We start from the raw sequence: 24,160 nt of genomic DNA on the forward strand, positions 1-24,160 counted from the left end.
GTGATGTTTGTGGGGTTTATTGCATGCACAGTCCATTTCAAATCACCCCACAGTATCTCAATAGTATTTAATTCTGGGCTTTGACTTAGCCATTCCAGAATTCTACATTTTTTACTTTTCAGCCAGTCTTTGGTGGATTTACTGTTATGTTTTGGGTCATTGTCATGTTGCAAGGTTCCACTTTAGCTTACATTTTTTGACAGATGGTCTTACATGTTCCTCAAGCACCTTCTGATACAATGTAGAATTCATAATGGATTTTATGATGGTGAGCTGCAGGTCCTGCTGCAGCAAAGCATCCCCAAACCATAACACTTCCACCTCCATGTTTCATAGTTGGTATGAGGGTAATTTGCTAAAATGCTGTATTTGGTTTACGCCAAACATGCTGTTATGATGTCCAAATAATTCAATTTTAGACTCATTTGTCCAAAGCACATTATTCCAGAAGTGTTGACCTTTGTCTCTGTGTTCTTTGGGAAACGTATTGCCCTGGTTTTTTACACACCAAAGGTTTCCTTCTTGCACACCTCCCATAATAATAAAAGTTGTGTAGTCTCTTTCTGATTGTAGATTCATGCACTTTGTCATAAACTGTAGCAAAAGCTTGCTGTAGGTCCTGTGATGATATTTTTAGGATTTTTGGAGACGTCTTTAAGCATCTTGTGGTCTGCTCTTTAGGTGAATTTGATTGGATGGCCTGACCTAGCCATGTTGTCAGTTGTTTTAAATGGTGTCCACATGCAAATAATTTTCTGGACAATGGAATGGCTGATTACAAACTCTTTTGAGATCTTTTTATATCCCTTAACAGACTCATAAGCCTCTCTTTGGATCTCACCATGGTGATACCTCTCACTTCAACAATTAAGAGCAAACCAAGCTAAATGTCTGAGGTTTAAATAAGGCAAGCCTCCTTCAAAATGCTCTGTAACAATGTTCTAATGATTTGCTCCTGATGTGATACACCTGTAGGTAATTTTATCCATTTTAAGTACAAATAAATGTGGGGGTGTCAACAGACTACTTAGAGCTTTTAAAACAAGTAAAATAATTTTCAAATCTATTTTTGGAGAAACTGGTACTTTTAATCTGCAAAACATGTTCAAACACCTATGTAGAAGTATGTAAGACACAGCTGAAGAGAGCTTTATTTCCTAATTATATTTCCTGTATTGTATAGGTGGTATACAGTATACAGAATGAACATCAGTGGTCTTAAAATGCTGACAGCTAACCAGTTTTCTTTAAAGAGTGATAAATAGAGGAAGCTCTCTGTTGATTAAATATTTCTGAAAGACATGACCAGTTTTCAAGATGACGAATCAGGATCTTGTAACCCAATGTGTTTAATGCTGCACTGAGATCAAGCAAAACCAGAATCAATATTTTATGTGCCTCCTGATTAAGCCTGAGGCCATTCACAACACGGAACAATGCTGTCTGTGTACTATAGTTTGATTACTATGAAAACCTGACTGGAATTTTTCAAGTAGGTTGCTCAGCAGCAGGTTTTCATTTCATTGTTTAATTAAACTTTCAACTAACCAATATTGTGCAAAAGGTTAGATTTGAGATTGGTCTAAAATGAATGACTAATGTCAAATCCATGCAACTCTTTTTCAATAGAGGCTTGATAATAAGGCAGTCTTGAAAGTTCTCAAGTTGACAGAGAAGAGCCCACAAAATGTCAGAACAGAGGCAAGCTCAAGTCCAGTTTTTATCTACAGTATTGTTAAGTGCTCTATGGTTAATGAGGGGGAAAGATGTCATAGTTGCTGGGGTGGCTGCTCAGTTTACTTTCTGAGCTATGCTGTATGTTAACATTTTGAAAATGAGTTGCAAATTTGGGTGGAGTGAGGACTACTTAAACCTTCTCAGTGAGATTAGTGATAAGTCACCCCAATTATCGATTATTGAACCACATGAAAAATTAGCTGTACGACAAAGCCTCAGACTGTGTATGACAGTAAACCATTTAGAATTTTTCCTTGGCGCTTGAAATCTACAATAGCCAGCCCGTTTAAACAACCACAAGGTTGCAAGGTTGAGATGGCTAAATCTCCTGTATTAGCACCTCAAAACTTGTTATTAATTTGCCTATAGTTTAAGGAGCTGTCTGTTCTTTAGAGCAGTTTATATGTGTCGTTACCCACGTATGCAGTGCACGGTCCGTACAAACGCTACATTAAAGCCCGCAAAATACTAAGTTGCTGTGCTTCGGATGCACTTAAAATGTGGCACTACTGCCACCATCTGGCACAATGTGCAAACAACCATGGCAATTGTTACAGGCCTTTATGCGTATATAGATGTCCCGGTAGCATAAGAAATTTTGTGAGTTTAGCTCTTTGGTATCTTTAGGCTAGTGCTGAGTCTGCTGCAGTCTACAAACAGACACAAACGCACACACACGCACAAATTCGAGAAATCTCTCTCTTCCAGCAGATGTCAAGGCTTTGGACATCTGGATTTATTTCTCTGACAAGATACAAATGTAACATGATGTATACTTAAATACTTAAAGTTGTAACTTAAGTTTTAACTGTTCCTAAAGTACCACCTTTTTCAGTCAAAAAAGAAAAAAATTGTATTCTCTGACCTCTGCTTTTCCTTGGCAGTCAAGCATTATTATTACAGTATTTCCTGATACTGCTGATCTATTATGGATTAATAAAATAAAATTTGTAACTTTATTATTAACAGTGTCAGTGGTAAATTCAAACTTTGTAGCTATAAAATGTAAGCAACGGCCATCCATGCCTCTAGGGTTCTTGTGTATGTCTGCAAATTTATTTGTTCTGCTAGTGGAATTGAGAGTTATATTTGCTTTGCTCTGCAGAAGTTACTTGTGGGCAGGGAACAACATGGTCCAGCTGCCAGATGGCTCAATTATCACACACACCTGGAATATGACTAAGATTAACACCGTGATGTTTCTTTCACAAACCGTGCTAACTTCAGAGCTGCAATTATAAAAATAGGAAACAGTATGATGAAGATTTTAGATATGTGAGCACAGTAGTTTAATATAGCTTAATAGTTTAATTTAAGAACACATGTTCTTAAATCAAATACATTGATGTCCTTTTTCTGGTTCCGTTTGTCAGCTCATTAGCAGTTGCACATTTGGTTTTCAGTCACCTACAGAGACTGCTTACACTACTGAACAATCATCAAAGCATGCATGAAATCTAATAAACATATACAAACATTTCTATCTGTTACTTTCCTTTTGATCAGTAATGTTAACAGATGCAGTCTTATCTTAAGCCACCAGTACACTTTTTATTTTCCTATTTGGACAGATGAGATGATTTGGAGCACATATGACTGGAAAATGAACAATTTCCAACAAACCCAACTCTCAGCAAGATGTTTGCTAAACATAGGTCTGAGTAGGTCTGAACTTACACGTAAGGACACACACACAGTGGAAGAACCTTTTTCTAGTGCATGCAACAATGACCATATTCTCCCTGCAGGGTTTGTAATCATTTAATCGATGTAGCTCAAGTGAACAGAAGTTTAAAAGGTTTTTGCTGAAGCAAAAAAATAATAATAAATAAATAAATAAATTTATAGTATCTCCTTTTTATTGTTTAAAAAATTACAGTGAACATATGGTAAACAGGCCAAAAATTAGATTAGCTGAGAAACAGGCAGGGATACATTTACTGCAGAGAGCTGGCATACGTTTACCCCAAAGCTGGCTCTTAGGCAGTTTTTCTACTTTGCACAGTGTACAAGGTAAGATAATTTCATCACATGAATGTCTTTGATTTTTCATCAGCATCACATAATTTGTAGTCCTGATTGTCAGAGCATTTCTAACTTATTGTAGACCACTTTTAGACCACTGTACTTCAAACCAATAAACCACTCACTGCTGACTGCAATTTCACTTACTAATTTAGCACAAATTGAGTCCAGGAATAATATAGCTACCGCATGTACACTATATGTTAGGGGAGAAATTTTATGATCTTTTTCAGACATTGAAAATTGCATTAGATGTGAGAAGACTACCTCATAACTAGTCACAGTACTAGGTCTACAACCCAATAAAAACTGGGGGAAAAATGCATTGAAAATAAATATTATATATATATATATATATATATATATATATATATATATATATATATATATATATATATATATATATATATATATATAAATATATATATAAAAGAGAATGCCTGGGCCTATTTACACCTGACCATTTCATGCATTGTATGTCTGTGATTCTTTTCTGAGATTCTGATTCCATGCATGAGAGTTTGTAACCAGTAGCTGTAATGCACATGCAAATCAGCTCTTTACATTGACAAACTGTCACTTTCATGTGCATCACCTGTTCAGAGGAGTTTTGGTTGTATAATGTGGCTTGGAGAGATAGTCATACTGATTCCATGTATACCATTTATCTAAAATATCCAGGACCTCAAGAAATTATTTTAAATGTTTTAAATGCATCATAGGTGCATTAAATTATATATTTCTGATCCACCTGATATTGAAATGACAAGGTGTAAACAAGGCTATTTTATTTGCCTCACTGTAATGGAGTAAGAGTATGTCATCTTAAGAGAAACCAAATAAGTTCTGTAAAAATAAAAACATCACAGTAGATACCAAGGCAGAGATCAATCACATAAAGCTCTATATAAGTAAAGATGCAACCCTTAAATTGAAAATATATCAAATACACAAGGGATGCGAAGTATGCTTTGAACTGAAATATACAACTTGAAAAATTTATTTGTAGATAACTTATATATATATATATATATATATATATATATATATATATATATTATATATATATATATATATATATATATATATATATATATATATATATATATATATATATATATATATATTTGCATATTCCCAATATTTCATACAAATCTTAAAACAATTACACCGCTTATCCAGACAGAAATTCACAAAATAAATAAATGTGTGGCCATAAACAAAATCATTTTTATCGTATATGTTTATATACTGATGATTAGGCAATTTGTCATTTTACGGTCTCTGTATTCAGTTAATATATAAAGGCATATCTAATTTAAAATGAATGTCTTATAACAGAGAATGCCTATTTCCATAATAGCACAAGAAATCCTTAAATAATCTTTATAATATGATTTGAAAATAACCTGTTGGGTCAGCCATTTGGATTTTAGGCAAAGTCTGTTAGTCCACAACATTGTTCTGCATATTCTTGCAGATATAAAAGTTATTATATAATTCAAACCATTTGTGCCATTTTTCAGTCTGAATGCCAATAAACCACAGGCAAATACCCCTTCTAAATGAAAATATTCCTGAACTGATCTGTTGAGTTCTTTTTATTCCATAGCAGCTGTCTGTCAACACTTCAGTATGCTATTTGGCAATTTTTGAAGGAATATATTTAAAATAGCAGGTATGTCCAAGAAGACAAAATATGATAATAACTGGCAAAATAATTATTTTAAATGTCTGGTCTCTGATTACAGTTTGGTATATTGGATTGAAGCTGATGCTGCAGAGCCAGCCAGTATGGATTTACTTAACTTTTCCTTAATATTCAAATTTAGGCACAAAATGGTCCTCAGGCGACTTTAACTGAATTATTGAAGCATAAGTCTGTGGTCTCCTGATGTTGGCAAATGTTTAGGTCTCAGAGAGTTCTGTTTTCACCTGGATGAACTGAGAAGTTGGTATTTGCACAGGAACAGGTACTTGCGGGCATTCTAGCAACTCTTTGGCTCCAGCAATTTCACTCTTCACCTCCAGCTCTTCCACTGGGGTTAAACCCTCACTGGGGCTGCTTGCCAGCTCTGCCCCTGCATCCGAGTGTCCATTAGCAAGCTGGCACATACTCTGGCCAGCAACACCAACAATCACGGTCCTTTGGCCAAGCTCAGATGACCCTCTATCTGTTTCCTCCTTGCAGAATGGATTGCCATTGACCATTGACTGCAGGAACTGTGGCTCCAGGATTTCCTCCTTTACCTGCAGGTTCTGAAACTCTCCAGGTTTCAGCACAGTGGCAATGACAGTACCGGGCTGCTGCGCTACAATGGGATGCCCACTGGAATTGAGTGTAACCACACGGGTCAGGCCATTCAGAGAGTCGCTGTTGGCCAGGACAGAGGATAGAGGCACTGTTTGCAGTGTGACTGGTGCTCCTCCTTGCGATCCAGATGTAAGGACCATGGGGACAGTGGCAGGCATGTTAATGGCTCTATAAAGATAAAGACAGTTAAAGTCAGCAGTGTCATTAAGGACACAAAGATCATTATCTTAACATGCAGATATTTACAATATTGGGTATATATATTGAGGTTTGCTATTTAACCATTTCTATTTTCGGTTAAATTTCTCAGTAGCAATATTATGCCTTTTTATTCCAATAAAGAAATAAATAGAAACCCAGATACTTTGTGCATATCTGCTCTACTCACCTCAAAGGGTGTGCAGGAGCTGGAACAGCAGCTCCCTGGTTTGGCTGCAGCACATGAACAGTCTGGAGCAGCTGCTCACTTTGTTTACATTTGGCATTCTGGTACAACACGCTGGCACCTGGCTCCTTCTTCACTGCTTTGGTTTGTGTGTAGCCTGACCCTTTGCCTTGGGAACGCGATGCTCCACGGCTCATGACACGACTATGGCAATTGGAGCGCTGGCTGCTAAAACCATGGCTGGAGTCTCCACACTGACTATCATCTTCATCAATCACCACCAGATCAGTTGGCATCTCTTTAAACTGGTACACAAGCCTCTGACCTTCAACTTTGGCCAGAATGCCCCTCTGGTAGTAATATCTAAAAAGACAAAAACGGTAAAGGAAGAAAATAAGAGATAATGAGACACAGGGCATTTTTTCACATTTGCTTTTTATTAGGTTGCTCCAGCAGTTACCTGAGAGCCCTTCCCATGGTCTCATAGTTCATATCAGGCTTGTTCTTATGCTTTCCCCACAGCTTGGACACAGCCTTAGAGTCCACTAGCTTAAAGATACCCTTCTCTCTCTGCGTCCACTTGATGTATTTGGGACAGGTGTTTTTGTCTTGGAGCAAAGCCAGCAAAAATTCCCACAGGTAAATTGTGTTACCTATATCAAGAGAAAGAAGAAAAGACATATATATATTCATATGTATATACATATGAAAATATGACTGATACAAAAGATTTTTTTTCTTATTTAAGGATAGTGGTCATGTGAAGTCATTATCACATAGTGGTTTGACTCCTTTTTCAAACCTAATGATAACTGAAATCACCTAAACAACCCTGATCAAAAGTATACATATCCTTGAAAGCTTGGCCACATTATAAACACCAAGTTGGCACACAGGTGTTTACATGGCTATTAAGGGATGTTTCCACACCTGTGATTGTAATTGTAATGTGTCTGTGCATAAATAGTCAGTAAGTGGTGTTGCGAATTGAAGGGGAACAATAAGAAGGGGCACAATAAGAAGGAACACAAATGACCTGCATGATTGAGCCAATACTGCGTCCATGCCACAAAAAGGCCTGCTTCAGTACGCCAGACAGCACCTAGACAAGCCTCACAACTTCTGAAGCAGAGTCATTTGGAGTGATGAGACCAAAATTTAACTTGTAGTCACAACCATTAAAACTATGTTTGGAGAGGAGTCAACAAGGCTTACGGTGAAAAGTACACCATCCCCACTGTAAAGCATGGTGGTTGATCTATTATGATTTGGGGCTATGAGAGCTCCAGTTCATTGAACCACTTTGGGGAGATCTCAAATGTGCAAGAGAACCAAAAAATTTAATGGGCAGCTATACCACCGGAGAGAATTAAGGACCTCATGCACAGTTATTACAAAAGGCTGCATGCCATCATTGATGCTAAAGAGGGCAATACACGACATTAAAAACTAAAGGTATGCAAACTTTTGAAAAGGGATTATTTGCTCATTTTCTTTATTGTCATGTTTTGTTTGATGATTGTGCCATTCTGTTATGCCTTACATATGAACTTGAGTCCTATAAGAAATAGGTATCTTCTTACTCATGTTTTCTTGCAATCTTGCAAATTCTGCCAAGGTATGTGAACTTTTGAGCACAACTGTATGTATATATGTGGCAGTGGTGGGCCATGCATTTCATACCTAGGCCTTCACTGGTGTCCTTCCTGAATTAATCCACCTCTATACCATCATTATGACACCACCATTGGCATCGCTAGGCCATTTTCTACTCAGCCCTCCTAAAATTCTGCGATTCTCCATAAACTGTACACAAATTCGTGATCAGTCCCCTTTAAATTTCATATGAAAACGGCGGCACACTTCGGCTCTTCCCCGTCTTTCAGAGCGTTCTTCAATCTGCAGACCATTGCGGCGCAGAGCGAGGATCAGAGGACAAGTGTGTGTGTGTGTGTGTGTGTGTGTGATCAGGAAGACTCGTATTTGGCTTGTTCAGTACTCAAATGTTATACACATCTATGCAATACAGTAGAATGCTGCAATACATTTACCATCCTACCCTGTTAGTCAAACGTTTATTTTATTTTTTTTAATTTATTTTATTATTATACCATCATTGGGGGCTGAGCCCCCCTTAAATGAAAATTTTAAGAATCGCCCCTGGACACCACAGCAATAGTTACTAATCAACCGTTAAATAACAAAGTAAAAAAGAAATTAGGCTACAGTATATCACACCTCACAAGGAAAAGTCAATTTTATTACGGTTACTTTTCTCAAAAAAGACATTCTTGATGACGTATGCAGCAAACTGCAAACTCCGGAGGACGCAGCATCCAAAATGAGACGCAGCGAATATAGAAACAATGTACTGTATATGTGTCGTTCGCTGCCTCTGACTACTCCAATTATCCAATCAAAGGACGGGAAATTGCTGATGTAATCGTATGCCTGCTAGATGGCCCCAGTGATGCTAACTCGAAATCTGATTGGTTAAGGTAACAATTTCATTGCCACTTATTTTAAGCTTTGGGTGCCAGCACTATTGATTCTGAAGGCCTTAAGGCAGATTTCTTTCATTCTAGCAACACGTGGTGTCAGCCACTGGCTGAAATATGATTGGATTGGATTGGACTCATCATAACTACTGGAAGCAGCACAACCGAGAGAAAAGCTATGAAATGTAGAGAATAGACTATTGGGAATGATTTAATACACATTCATGGGAAAATATATTTAATATATTAAAATGCAAGTCAGTGATTCAGATCACTGCTGTTTAGGCCAGCAGGGAAGGCCTTGCTGGCCCTTACGGCCCACCTCTGATATGTGGTGTGTGTGTGTGCATTTGTCTTCTCTTTTGCAGTAGGGCTTACCTTTTCCTTCTTTACTCTTTTTTTTCAGAGGGAGAGCGGGATTGGTGATAGGGGAACAAGGGCGCACCATCCTAGGTTTGCGCACTGAAAAAGTTAAAACACTGATTAATCACTTTATTAATATATTATATTCATATTATATTAGTGGTAAGTAAGTATCTTTAGTAGTCTTCATTCATAATCTCATAATTCATAATTTATGGTAACATGATAACATATGATAAAATAATTAGGTTGTTTGTTTTATAAAAACTTTCATGAACCTGCCTGAAAGAACACTTCAGCAGTGATTTTCTACACCTGAAAAATGGAGCTAAATTTATCAACTATTAAACAAATGAAGCTGTTTATTTTGTCTTTTTTTTAATGTGTCACACTATTTTTGTGTACAACTGTGAAAATACAATTTATATGGCGTATTTTTGCTTCACACCTCCAGTGTCCTGGGTTCGAGTCTTGCTCCCACTCACTGTGTGTGTGGAGTTTGCATGTTCTCCCCAATGCTTGGTGGCTTTCCTCCCTCAGTCTAAAGACATGCTACTAGGCAGACTGGAGTCTCTAAATTGCCTGTAGAGTGTGTGTGTGTGCCCTGCACTCCATCCAGGGTGTATCCTGCCTTAATGCCCGATGATGCCTGAGCACAGGCTCCCCATGACCCGAGGATAGATCCGATAAGCAGTACAGATAATGGAATGAAAAAAAATTTCAACACCACCTACTGGAAACTGTGTGTTACTGTAGTACCTTTATTTTTCCTAGGTGGTTTGGATGCACTCTTCTGAGGGATCTCATCGATAGAAGAAGTTTCTTCATCCAGAGAGACGTCCATGCAGTCAGCAGAAAGTTGCTCCGGCCGCAAAGATATGTAGGACAGGTCTGGTTCCAGCAGAGCTCCATATGTGTGAACTACACATTACCAAATAAAATATAACAGACAAGCCAGTGTGTGAGCAAATAAGCTGACTTAATGTGCTGTGCTTTTTAAGAAACTGTAACAAATCTCATATATATATTAGGAGACATGCCTAAACAAACAGAAAACAAGTCATGTCGTACTCATGCGTTTCTCATCCAAGATGTTGTTCGGAGATTCCATATTCAGCAAAGCCTCAGCTGCCTCAATGGTCTCTACATTATCTTCACCTCCAGAGACTGAAGTCTCTATTGCAAAAGAAATAGGAGTTTACATTAGACAAATACAAGTATTTTTAATCAAATAATTTAAAATTTTACAAAAAAATTACACTGTTAACTATCCCTCAGCACTAACCAAGATGAAAAATAAATCCCAGCTGAAAGTATTTATGATGACTGTCATGTGACATGTCATGGTAAACTCACCAGACAGCCCTACATCTCCCACCATAATGTTCTCCTCCACTACATCCTGCATGGTGTCCACCATGATGCCATTGGTGACTTCATCAGTCTCTAGCCCTGAGTACACTTGCATGAGGTCAGCAGCAGGCACCTGTTCCACAATCACAGCTGGAAACACAGATGGGTCATCCAGCTGCCAAACACAACCCAGAGAAATGGCATCAGTATATACAATTATCTATGATTACAAATAAATATACTTGTTAAAATACATACATTTAAACACACACACCACATCATTCCATTACAATTTGGCCTTTGTCACCATTCTCACATCATTCAGATCTTTATGCTTGCCCTTTTTCCTTGCTTTGAACACATCTTCGAGAACTGACTGTTTATGTGCTGCCTAATACAGGATATATCATAGATAGATAGATAGATAGATAGATAGATAGATAGATAGATAGATAGATAGATAGATAGATAGATAGATAGATAGATAGATAGATAGATAGATAGATAATTACTGATATCTTCATAAAAGAAGAGTAAAACACATCTATACCTAACATGAAATATATACTTTTTTTTTTTTTTGATAAAAGCGTGTGTCTCTTTTATATGTGATATTCTGATTATCCATTTTTAAATTTGCATTATATCACCAGGAGATGGTAGCAGAGGGCAACAGACCTCTGATGCAGGCCTGTGCTGAATAGGCAAAACAAGCAAACAAATAAACAGCTTTAATATATATATATATATATATATATATATATATATATATATATATATATATATATATATATATATATATATATATATATATATATATATATATATGTATATTGAATATATAGTCTTGTATACAACTGCATTGGGAGTGGAGTGCACATGATCAGCTCTCTTTTTTCTCTAAAAAAGCTCTGTTCTCAACCAGCTTTATTTTCAAGACAGACACCTGTGGCCCATACCTTGGGCCCCACGTCTGCCTAAGCTGCATATCATGTTTGATCACATGGATCACAGTTGGAGTTTGTGGAAATGGAGCATGAGATTGGGATTCCCCTTTCTCTGACCCTCCCCTCTGACTCCAAAAGGCCACGTTTTGGGCTCAGAAGTTCACTCCACAAATTTTTTCGCTCCACAATTTCTTCCGACTGCATTGGGCTCTGTGGAGCTTGATGTTATCAACAAATTGCTGGTTGCAGCTGAGCAGTCTCCTCACTCAGGCCACGTTATCTCTTTGCTGCAATCTCTCTTTCTTCCTAGACCTCCACAGCGAGGTGTCAAGTTCTTGGAAGAACCCATATCCGGCTCACCGCCACTCCCCCACTGGGTCTAATTAGTCGACAATTGAGAAGCTGCACATGCACAGGTATGGAGTGCTGTCAAAGGTGGGAGAGACACTTGCAAGCTATGTCTCCCCTCATCTGCATCGTCATGGAGAAAACTCATTTTTGCCCACAAAAATATAGGAGGACCAGGCAGCACACTTGGGTGAAGGTGTGTTTAGGGAAGGACAATCTAAAGAATGTCATCTCCTGCCAAGACAAAGACCTGATGCCCGAGGGCTCAGGCATCTGAGAGTAGTCCAACTCAGGTCGGTTCCAAGCTCACTATTTCACCATGTCTCCAACTTTTGGGGGGCACCCTACCAACCCTGCTGCCTCAGGTGCTTTGGGGAGCAGGTAACAACACAGGTTGAAATTGCCAGTATGTAACATCTCTCAGATCACTTGGCAGCACAGCAATTTCTGCCAAATGTATCTCATGGGTTCTAGACACTGCAAAGAAGTGTTACAGAATCCAATTTGCATCCATTTGCCTTCTAGCCCCCTCATTTCATAGGTTTGTTGCTCACTGTGGTGCACAGCAAACACATCCTGAAGCAGGAAATTCTCCCTCTCTTGGACAAGCTTTTCCATGGTCATAGGGTTACCTGTCACAGGGCCTTGTACCATTAATTTGCAGAAGACACCAGTTCCAACCTTGGGTCCCACTCTTGGGGCATGTTGCTGTTGCGAATCTCTTCCGACAGGTACCTCTTTTATGGGCTGGAGTGTGGCTCTAGATGGCTCATACAACACTACAGTAGTTGTCACTGGAGCCTTTTCAGGTTGGCACAGCAGAAACTGAATTGCTCTCCCCGAGGGCAATTTACATTCCAGGGTATGCAAATCTGGGAGCTCTGTGAGACTTCTTGGATGGTGGTTCCACCCATAGGTGGTAGAGGCGCAGAGGTGCAGGTGAGCGGAAGTGGATTTGTTTGCTTTTAAAGAGTCAACCCACTGTCCACTTTAGTACGCCCTCCAGCTCATATGAGACTGGACTCCATGTTGCACATGTGGCTAAAGCATCATCTGTATCTTTTTTCCCAATAGCTCTGCTCCTGGGAGTCCTAGCCAGGGTATGCCAGGACCAAGTCCATGTATTACTAGTGGCTACACACTGGCCTACCCATATTGGAGTCTCGGCCCTAATGACTCTCCTCAATTGCACTCCTTGGGAGATTCCCGTCCAGATAGACCTCCTTTCTCAGACACAGGAGATCATAATTTACCCCTGCCAGAAATTTGGAACCTTTGTGTCTGGGCTTGAGGGGTACCAGCTCATAGAATCTGGTCTCTGAACCAAGGTTATGGAGACTATATTGAGCTTTTTTCTACCTCCACTAGAAAACTATATGCCCTGAAATGGAGGCTCTTCCTATCATGGTGTAGACAGCACTACTGCCTGGTCAGTACAGTTCCTCCAGGAGTTCCTCTCAACAGGGCTCTCTTAAGGTGGCAGCTATTGTGTCATCTGGCATGACTATTTTCCTCCACCTCATGAATCCCTGAAGCAAGAAAAGGTGTGCCTACTGTGCCCAATCTGGGGTCTTATATCCTATGTCCACCCCTCAACTTTTCTTCTGCTTTGATGGCCAAAAGAGGGATAATTTCATCACCAAGCAGCGCCTCACTCACTGTGTTAAAGATGCCATCACCTGTTCCTACGAGGTATATGGAATGGCTTCGCCCTGTGTATTAGGGCGATATTGATATTTGGTATTGGATATTGGTACCATTGATATTTGTATTCCCATAGCATGAAGCCATGACACTATGGCTAATATGTAACCCGGTTTCCTGAGAAGAGAACGAGATGCTGCATTATTTGCCACACATCAGGCATGCCTGATGTCTTTCTTCAGACAAAAATAATCTGGGGATGTGTGATGTACATTCCCATTTATCGTCTTGCTGACAAGTGCTGCTGTCACCTGACCCCTTTGAGCCAGTGAAACTGCCATGTGTTCACACAGGCTGTAGACACCAGTTCTGTGAGTTCTCAATTCACATGGCGTCCAGCATCTCATTTCCTTCTCAGGGAACTGGCTTACATACGTATTCAGAGATATTTTTTCCTCTTCTCTCTACTGCATTCAGGATTCTTCATATTAGGTATCACTGACATTTATACTGCAAAAACCAAGACAAATGTTCCTGATATTAGGTAAGATTTCCATCGCCAATGCATGTTCTTCTGACTAATATTTTGTGATCTTTACAAATTAGGTCTAGAAGAGAATGTGTCTCAACATCTCAACAGCTTCAAACATGGCGTCTTCCTCTTTTTCTGCTGCAATCAATTGAAATTCTAAAAGGGAAATAGCTGATATGGACATATTTACATATCTGAGTTCCCTGTTTTTGTTGTCAGAAAAAAACTGGTAACATAAACCACCTTTCCCTCTTGTAAATATTTGTCTGCTTCACCTGTCATCTCCAGCGACCATTAACCATCATGTCTGTGGGACTAGCTGATGCAACACAACTTTCCAATATTTTGATTCTAATACCAGGATAACCCTCATTGGGATGATGCCCAAGGCTTGACCAATTATTTCACATAGATTTATATTTAGCTTATTCAACAGAGAATGGACAATAGTCGCTTGAGTTGAGCTGAACTGACCATGTGTGTATTTTAAATGAGTACTGTAGACAGACTCACACTCAGCTGCACTCAGACATCCAGACATAATTTCACAGTCATCACATGATGTCTTGAAATACAGTGGTAATTATTGATTTTGCACAACATTAGTGCCTGGACAAGCATTTGTACCTCCTATATCATAAATATGAAAAAAAAAAATCAACATGCTAAGACATATTAGAATTTACATCATATTAAATTATATTATTTTAATAACATTAAAGTTTGAGAATTTACATCCCAACAATAGGACAAATACAATGACATTAAGTGTGTAATAGTGCAGTAATGCAGTAGAAACGCGCCCAGTGACTCCACTTCCAACAGGTCAGGCTGGTCAGGCCTGAAATCTGTATTTCACGTGACTGAATACAGTGAACAGAGAACTGTTGCACTTGAACCACATCTCTCTCTCTCACTCGCTCTCTCTCTCTTACACACACACACACACAAAATAAGGCACACATACAAATGCAAATGCAACGCAAACACAAATAGAATGTATTCAGAGCAGGTTCCAGATGTAGGCGAAACAAACGTATATACAAACACACACTCAATGTATAGCCATTTCATTTCAGAAAGGTTACAAGATATACTGGTTTAATTAAGACAAAATGTGTTTAGAAGCTAGTGGGAAAAGTGTGACATTTTTTGAGCACCATTTAATATATTATATCATATTATATATATATATGTATATATATATATATATATATATATATATATATATATATATATATATAGTAAAATATGTGATTGTGTGTGACACTGGGTACCTGGCTGATTTCATCCATTCCGTTGCTGGCAAACTCAAAGACAAGCTCGTTGGGCTGGACTGCAGTGGTCATGGTGCAGCGGTGGACAGTGGGAGGACTCAGGCTGACGGGCACTCTCCTGCCTCTCCAGAGACTCACCACATATGCACGCACACACACTGCTCTACACCACACCCTTCAACACAGGAAGAGCTTCAAGGTGGGCAGCTCACCAGGCAACACAGCTGAAGAAATTCTATCCACCTTTACAGAGGAAGGCCACAGTCTCTTTCTCTCTCGCAAAATTTTGTGGTTCAATCCAAGGCATCTACACCTTCAAAATAAAAAATGGTGAGAGAAGGAAAGAAGAAATCACATTATTACAAAATAACAACCATGTTATTAAAATGGACTATATCACTGTGTCATCTTCACAAGAAAAAGGCTTTGGCAGAAATGAGGTATGAGCAAGAGGAATTGCCAACTTCCAGCTTTCCGTCCATATTCTCTTTTTCATAAAAGATTTAGATGTTTCATTAATGCTAGACAGATCTTACATTGCATTGCTTTCCAGTAATGCATTTATCATGGTCCACCGTAAGAAAAAAAAGTCATGTTTATCCATTTCCTGATTATCAGGCAAAAACTGCGAGCGAACATGCAGTATAATAAAGAAACCTTTTACAGCTTCCTCACCTATCTTTATTTTCAAATAGTCAGTTAGTAATTTAGTTAGTAATTTAAGTTAGCTGGTGCCTGAGTGGTTTGAGTATTTCAGAAACTGCTGATCTCATAGAATTTTTACACAATTTGTATATTTTATACAACAAGGTCTCTAGGGTTTACACAGAACAATGAAAAAACAAACAGCATTCAGTGCATAGTTGATTTGAAATGTCAGAGGAGAATGGCCATTATGGCCAATTCAACAATTTTTTAATTTATTTTTTAGATATAAAATAACATTTATATTTTTTTAAGTCACTGTTGTCTCCTGTAAGAGAAACATGACCACAACTTAATGGACAAGCACACATCTGCTAGTTACATTTCACTTTAAGTGTATCCACATACAATTCAATCAGCAAGATAAACAATACTTCAGACTAAGATTTATGAATTCATCTACAGTAACCATTTTATCCTGGTATGGGCTGCAGTGCATCTGGAGCCTATCCGGGGAGCACTGTATGGGATGCCAGTCAACCACGCACACATGCTCACACACACTTTCACACCTAGGTGCATTCAGTTAACCTACCAGCATGCTTGCTTGGAGACTCTGGAGCTATAAGGTAGCAATGCTGTCAACTGCAATATCAATGCTAAAGAAGACAATGGCCTCACATTCATACAAAATGAAGGCACATACAGAATTTTCTCAGCTGCGATAAGTGTGATACAGAAGAAGATAAAGCCCTATACATTATAACAGAGTGAAATTCTTTCTTTTCACATTTCACATTTTGTTGTAGTCAGACAGCAGAGTCAGAAAAGATACAGCATGCCTTAAGTTAAGGATAAGGGCCTTGCACAAGAGCCCAAAAGTAAACCAGAGACTTAACCGCTGTGCCACCACTGCCCTTATAAAATTATGAGTATGAGCAAGCTCTGGCGATCAACCTTTCATCCACCCATTGAGACTGCCCTGAGTGTGAATATGCAGTCATCTATTCTTAAAGAGTTGGGTAGGCATGGTTGGGTAGGCTGCTCAATAAAATTCCAAAAAACACTAAAGCTTCTAAAGTATACTTAACACTCAAACCATTCTGATTTTCATTCCACCAAGGGTAAAGTTTCTAGGTATTATGGAGAGTGGTAGATGACCAGTGTGTCATAAATTATTAAACTAGTGAAAGTAGGAGGAGAAGTGAGGAGGCGAGTTTGCAGGAATGGTGGAGGACAAATGGGTTCTCTGTGGGTATGTAAATGAACCCAGGGTTTTCTGGGCCATTAGAGGGACAGTGGGAGAAGAGGGTGACCTGCCTCTGATAAGTTCACAAGAAAAATAAATGAATAAAGGTTCCTGAAGTTTGGTAAAATATTATGTCTTTTTCTGAGAGGCATTACAAAAACCTTATCCTTATTGCGTGATTTTTGGACATCACCTGCCCCAAAAAAAAGGATGAGATGAGGTATAATAAGACAGGGAAACACTAAACTATTAAGCCCCATCAGATTCACAAATATGTTTGCTTACAAATTTTCTAATGGCAGCTGTCTCTAAGTTCATGAGCCAAATGCTGCATTTACAGTAACTGCAAAAAAGAAACTGCACACACACACACAAACAGCATCAAACCCAACTGTGGCAGTAAAAGAAAACTTCTGCATTTCATCTGTGAATTTTTGGTTGTTCAGATGTTATTTAAAATAGAATTTATGTATATAGTGTTTTTACAGAACATTTAAAGAGATATTATTTATATTTTCTATTTATACAGACAATTTTGTGGAATTTTAATATTGCTGATAGGTTCAAAATTGGTTATCAGTTAATCTATGCTTGCATCAGTCCCTCTACAGCCTTGAAAAACATTTATACTCATGCAGTCTCCCCAGCTGAGGTCAGAAACTGGAACCAGTTTAGCCCTGCATCATTTAACGCAAACCACCTGCATCATTTAACACAGTTGCACTTCACACTTTCACTTCTCCTTTCTTTTTCTTCCAGTAATCAGAAGCGAAAAAACCAAGGATAGCAGTCATCAGCTACTATTACATTATTCAGAATCCAAATTTGACAACTGCATTAGAAAAGCTCACTCCGCACTCAGCAGTGTTCTGATGTGTATTTGAACCGCACTTGCACCATCTGAAGTTTACCTGTTGTCAAATGAGAGCATGATATCAGACTTATTTCACTTAGATAATTATTTCATTACTTAATAAAATATTTCATAGACAGAGAGCCTGGTAAGTTTCCGATTTTGTACAAAGCCATGAGGTCTTGTGTGGATCATTGTGTGTCTGCAATAGCAAAAATGATTATGTGGCACCATGAACAAATGTACAAGTAATACTACCTCTCGATATCTTAACAATGAATTGGCTGAGCAAAGGGAGCAAACGGTGAGTGCCCTTTGAACCCAGGACAGCAGCCTACAAATTGCTGCAGGGAGCTGCCTTGTTTCCATCCATGAGATACAATGCAGCACATCATTATGAGGGAGGGACAACATGCCTATTACTCAATACACAGAACTCCAGTAAGCAAACATTCTCCAGGGTGGGGCTCACATGAATAGACACAGAAATTACAGAATGTCAAAGTTACCTAAATAAGCAGAGACAATTCAGCATATTTATGTATTTAAAATCATAATTGTTTCATACATCTCTTGAATGACTCTTGAACCCTCAATTAAACAGTTAGTTTGTGCAAGTTTGTGTACAAATTTACTTCCCCCCCCAAAAAAACTTCATGACTTAACCCATTAATTTTCTCTACCAAGCTTGCTGTTGACTATAAAAGGAGCCAATTTAAAACAAATGACTAAATGACTAAACTATGAGTCACTCTGCCAGTTGAATTATTACTTTGAAAAAGAGCCCATTCATGCATCAAGATATAGAGGCAAGCATAATAAACTATATGGATGAGGCAGAAAGAAACATGATACAATATGTACAGCATCTCACAAAAGTGAGCCCCTCACATTTTTGTAAATATTTTATTATCTTTTCATGTGACAACACTGAAAAAATGACACTCTGCTACAAAGTAAAGTAGTGAGTGTACAGCCTGTATAACAGTGTAAATTTGCTGTCCCCTCAAAATAACTCTACACACAGCCATTAATGTCTAAACCGTTGGCAATAAAAGTGAGCACACCCCTTGTGTGCTTGTGTGTAATTGGGCCCAATTAGCCATTTACCCTCCCTGGTGTCATATGACTTGTTAGTGTTACAAGGTCTCAGGTGTGAATGGGGAGCAAGTGAGTTAAATTTGGTGTTATCGCTCTCGCACTTTCTCATACTGGTCACTGGAAGTTCAACATGGCACCACATGGCAAAGAACTCTCTGAGGATCTGAAAAAAAGAACTGTTGCTCTACATAAAGATGGCCTAGGCTATAAGAAGATTGCCAAAACCCTGAAACTGAGCTGCAGCACGGTGGGCAAGACCATACAGCGGTTTTACAGGACACGTTCCACTCAGAACAGGACTCGCCATGGTCGACCAAAGAAGTTGAGCACATGTGCTCAGCATCATATTCGGAGGTTGTCTTTGGGAAATAGACGTATGAGTGCTGCCAGCATTGCTGCAGAGATTGAAGGGGTGGGGGGTCAGCCTGTCAGTGCTCAATCCATACACCACACACTACATCAAATTGGTCTGCATGGCTGTTGTCCCTCTACTAAAGATGATGCACAAGAAAGCCTGCATACAGTTTGCTGAAGACAAGCAGACTAAGGACGTGAATTACTGGAACCATGTCCTGTGGTCCGATGAGACCAAGATAAACTTATTTGGTTCAGATGGTGTGAAGCGTGTGTGGCGGCAACCAGGTGAGGAGTACAAAGACAAGTGTGCCTTGCCTACAGTCAAGCATGGTGGTGGGAGTGTTGTGGTCTGGGCCTGCATGAGTGCTGCCGGCACTGGGGAGCTACAGTTCATTGAGGGAACCATGAATGCCAACATGTACTGTGACATACTGAAGCAGATCATGATCCCCTCCCTTCGGAGACTTGGCTGAAGGGCAGTAGTCCAACATGACAACGACCCAAAACACACCTCCAAGATGACCACTGCCTTGCTAAAGAAGCTGATGGGTAAATGTGATGGACTGGCCAATCATGTCTCCAGACTTAAACCCTACTGAGCATCTGTGGGGCATCCTCAAAAGGAAGGTGGGGGAGCACAAGGTCTCCAACATCCAGCAGCTCTGTAATGTCATCATGGAGGAGTGGAAGAGAACTCCAGTGGCAACCTGTGAAGCTCTGGTGAGCTCCATGCCCAAGAGGGTTAAGGCAGTGTTGGAACTTAGGGGTGTGCTCACTTTTGTTGCCAACATTAATGGCTGTGTGTTGAGTTATTTTGAGGGGACAGCAAATTTACACTGTTATACAGGCTGTACACTCACTACTTTACTTTGTAGCAGAGTGTCATTTCTTCAGTGTTGTCACATGAAAAGTTATAAAATATTTACAAAAATGTGAGGGGTGTACTCACTTTTGTGAGATACTGTACATTGGCCATCAGCTGAGCCTTAAGTTCAGGATTTGGGAAGGTTGCTATATATAGGGAATGACATCATGGCCACAGTGATGTCAGGTATTTTGAAGAAAAACAGGTCTTGTATAGTTCTTAGAATAGCATAGGAGTGGATGGGCACATTAAGAGACAAAGAAAGCAAAAGGTAATGATTAAAAGAGACAAGAGGTCTGCAGGAGACACAGAGGTCTTTCCAGCCTAGCAAGCATTCAAAAATGTCAATAATGCCACTGCAACTTCTAATCCTTTTTCACAAAGAATGTTTTCAAAGAGGAGATGTAATTGTAAATGAATGTAATGGAATGTAAATCCTCTCTCTTCACTTCAGTATCCAAATAGCATCATTCATATAAGCACATTTATACCACTTTCCCATCATCATATAAAACAGAGAGAATGAACAGAAGTCTTAAGTCAACAAAGCTTAAACGGTTAGATTCATTCCTCTGAATGAGGTACACTGGAATATAGAGAGAAGGCGCTCACAAGAGCTAGAGAGAGACAGCTACATAGGAAGTAAAGACATAGAGAGAAATTTGCTAGTAGAACAAGGTCAAGGCTTCTGTCAGATGAGCATAGTTGTTTTTGCCCAGTTCCTGTGAGGATGTGACTCAGGGATCTGTTACCAGTGTAAGCTAGTGCAACAACATGATAGTGAACATGGACCAAAGGGGAATCAAATGAATGTATATTTTTTTCTGACAGAAGAGGCACCTGCATAATCACTACTAATGATTTAATATGGTTCACGATTATTTGCTTGCTTTGATAAATGATAAAAAATACCACACAATAGGCAATTCCTAGAGAAAGTCAAAACAGCAAAGCCACATAACATGGGTCACGGATTCTCTTTGCAGCCTGTTTCTTCAGTAATACAATATCACACTGTAGAGACTGCATTCAAGGAATTTTTTTTTTTTTCATTTCAAGTTCTAGAATGTGACCAGTAAATTAATTTTAATTTCTCTCCAAGGTTCAGTGTCATGATGGGAACAGACATTTGTGCCTGCTCTGTGGCCAAATTTGATTTGTCATTGCGACTTTAAAACAAAAAAGCCCATGGTCAAAGGCAGGGGGAGAAATAATTATTGACATTTTAAGCTTTTTTCAAGTGCTAGTTTTTTTGTGATGTAGAATATTTGGATTTGGCATGAGAAGATTGAGAAATAATTATCTAGCATTTGTGTCTGAGACAAGGATAAATGGACTGTGGAGTGTGAGAAGACAGATAATTAATTGTCTGTCTGAGTATGAATACCATAACCCAAAATGGTTTGACCTTAGAACGGTAAACTTTTTGCACTATTGCTTAGTTCTGTGCAAACAATTCACTCTGTTTTTAACTCTTCACCCAGTAAGTTTGATATTTCACATTATACAGCAAAAGTATCATATCTCCTCCCTACATTGGATTCAGGATCTGTCAGTTTCTGGGTCATTTTAAAGTTGATTTTTTATCTAACTTCTCACTTCACTATTTTCTATTGTACTAGGATTTTGAAAAATAGCATTTTTTATCCGCTTATAAAAACATTGATTTAATACACATGAACTTTTCAGGTAAATCATATGACACAAAAATTACTCAATCAGTGTAAAGAATAGCATAACTATGAGGTACTTTAGGTAGAAATGTAAGAGAGCAAAAAAAAAAAAACAGTTAAAATAGATGTTGATAAATTTGAAAGGAAAGAGGACAGCCACAAACTGACCTGTGAATCTTGCAGTGACAGGAAATGCATCACCGAGCAATGGGTTTCTTGCTACTTCCTGACTGTTAGACCACAGACAGCAGAACACATCTCTTTCATCATGAGAATGGAAAGTTCTCCTACACTTCTCTTTCACTGCTGCCTTTCTGGAGACTTCAATCATATTTAATACTCAATGCTTCCATGTGTTTGGTGCTCATAGTTACTTTTACAACTACCCGCTCATAACATAATAACAACATGTGTGGTGATAAGCAACACATTTGCTTAAAGACGTAATCTGCACGAAAGAGAAAATCTATAAATCTTGGAGGCAGACTAGTTTGGTGATTTTGCTTGACCATGGAGATTTAGATTTTGAGCATTGGAGTGAACCACTAACTAACCTTCTTTATAGAAAATAGCATAGTTCAAAAAACATAGTTCTAAGAATTGTCTTCAAAAAGCTTCTCTTATAGATAAACAAAAGTTTTCAGGTCTGTAAGCTGACATCAACATCTACAAACTGACTAATAGCATAAATCTTTATTAAATATTGAAATAATATTTAAGAATTATGCTATGTGTTTATTGTGCAATTATTACAAATGTCAGCCACGTCTACTATTTTATAATGTAAAAGATAAATTCTAGTATTTTTGTACTATTAACATGGTCAATAATTAAGTAAATCAATGAAGAAAGGTTGGGAGGCTTTGAGCCTGAATACATCATGCATCTCACAGGCTGTGTACTGAGAAACAGATGAAAAGGAACAGAGCATGGTGCACCACTACTCACTTCCTCTCTCTCACATCTCACTGAGTGCTTAGATCTTTTGTTCCATAACATTCAGCTACTTCCTCTAAATGGTCCTCATGTACTTTTACAAAATATGAATTATTGAATGGATTTAATTTTTTCTTTAGTTTTGAAATATTAGTATATAAGATGATGTCTTACCGGCAGAGACTCAACCGTCAACTGTGAAACTAACTCGATATGTGAGGGCTGTGTTCTAAAGAAACAGGCTTAGCAACATTCACAGTGATCTATTTCTACTATGTGGCAACAGGCCACATGCCACAGATAGGAAGAACTACCCAAGTTGTGAAAACAAGACAGGAAACTGTTGCAGAAGGCTGTAAAGATGTGTTCTCCTATTTGAGTGTAACACAAAATATATTCGGGAAATGTGAGACTGCAAAAGATTATACTACGAGTATCACTACACAAACAGAAGAATTACTTGTAATAACTATGTACTGATACATAGCATATTTCAAATCTTAAAATGTAGGGTAAAATGCTTTTTTTCTTTGAACTTGGTTCTACTGAATTATAGCTTGTAAAAATCAGTATATTTTTTGTAAAATAAGGTAATGTTAATGTTCTCTTTATTTTCCTGATTAGCTTTAATTAGCCTTAGCTAATTAAATTAAACCTAAAAGAAAATTACAAGGCAATCTCAGAAATAACTGACCTATCTCTAAAATTTCTATTTCTAAAAATATGATTTCAGTGAAGAAAAAACTATTCAGTGTATAACAGAACAAGAGGAACAAACTACTAGAGCTCTGTTCAGACTTCAGATAAAAGCTTGGCCAAAAGTAATGCAAATAATGACCATTTCAGCTACTTTAATTCATTGGTTTTATCTAATGAATTTTACACCAGGGTAAATTTTAATTTAATTTCTAGTCAATTACCCATGTTCACTAAACCACTCTGATGATATGTTTATCACATAAAAAGTACACAATTATTCATGGAAATACCTAGAATATACTTGCACATTGCAAAGCAATTTAAAAAACTCTTCGCAGGTTTTTTAGCCATGTTCTGTG

General features: G+C 38.3%; 1 protein-coding gene across 5 annotated transcripts in view; it reads right to left on the bottom strand.

Moving 5' to 3' along the window:
* Nucleotides 1–4,875: 4,875 nt before the first annotated feature.
* Nucleotides 4,876–24,160, bottom strand: part of elf1 (E74-like ETS transcription factor 1) — a 35,324-nt gene continuing 16,039 nt past the window's right edge. For 3 of the 5 annotated variants that reach the window (XM_058397034.1, XM_058397033.1, XM_058397035.1), the window contains exons 2-9: nt 15,424–15,736; nt 10,679–10,850; nt 10,394–10,498; nt 10,082–10,243; nt 9,338–9,421; nt 6,922–7,114; nt 6,465–6,824; nt 4,876–6,244 (exon numbers count right to left, since the gene is read on the bottom strand). In XM_058397034.1, the coding sequence (XP_058253017.1) occupies nt 5,671–6,244; nt 6,465–6,824; nt 6,922–7,114; nt 9,338–9,421; nt 10,082–10,243; nt 10,394–10,498; nt 10,679–10,850; nt 15,424–15,495 (1,722 nt within the window). In that variant the 5' untranslated portion in view covers nt 15,496–15,736 and the 3' untranslated portion in view covers nt 4,876–5,670. Of the gene's footprint in view, nt 6,245–6,464; nt 6,825–6,921; nt 7,115–9,337; nt 9,422–10,081; nt 10,244–10,393; nt 10,499–10,678; nt 10,851–15,423; nt 15,737–22,334; nt 22,354–23,276; nt 23,430–24,160 lie in introns of those variants that run through there. The other 2 variants (XM_058397036.1, XM_058397037.1) reach the window with 2 other exon arrangements.

This window comes from Hemibagrus wyckioides, linkage group LG08 (assembly GCF_019097595.1).
Source record: "Hemibagrus wyckioides isolate EC202008001 linkage group LG08, SWU_Hwy_1.0, whole genome shotgun sequence".
Classification (NCBI taxonomy): domain Eukaryota; kingdom Metazoa; phylum Chordata; class Actinopteri; order Siluriformes; family Bagridae; genus Hemibagrus; species Hemibagrus wyckioides.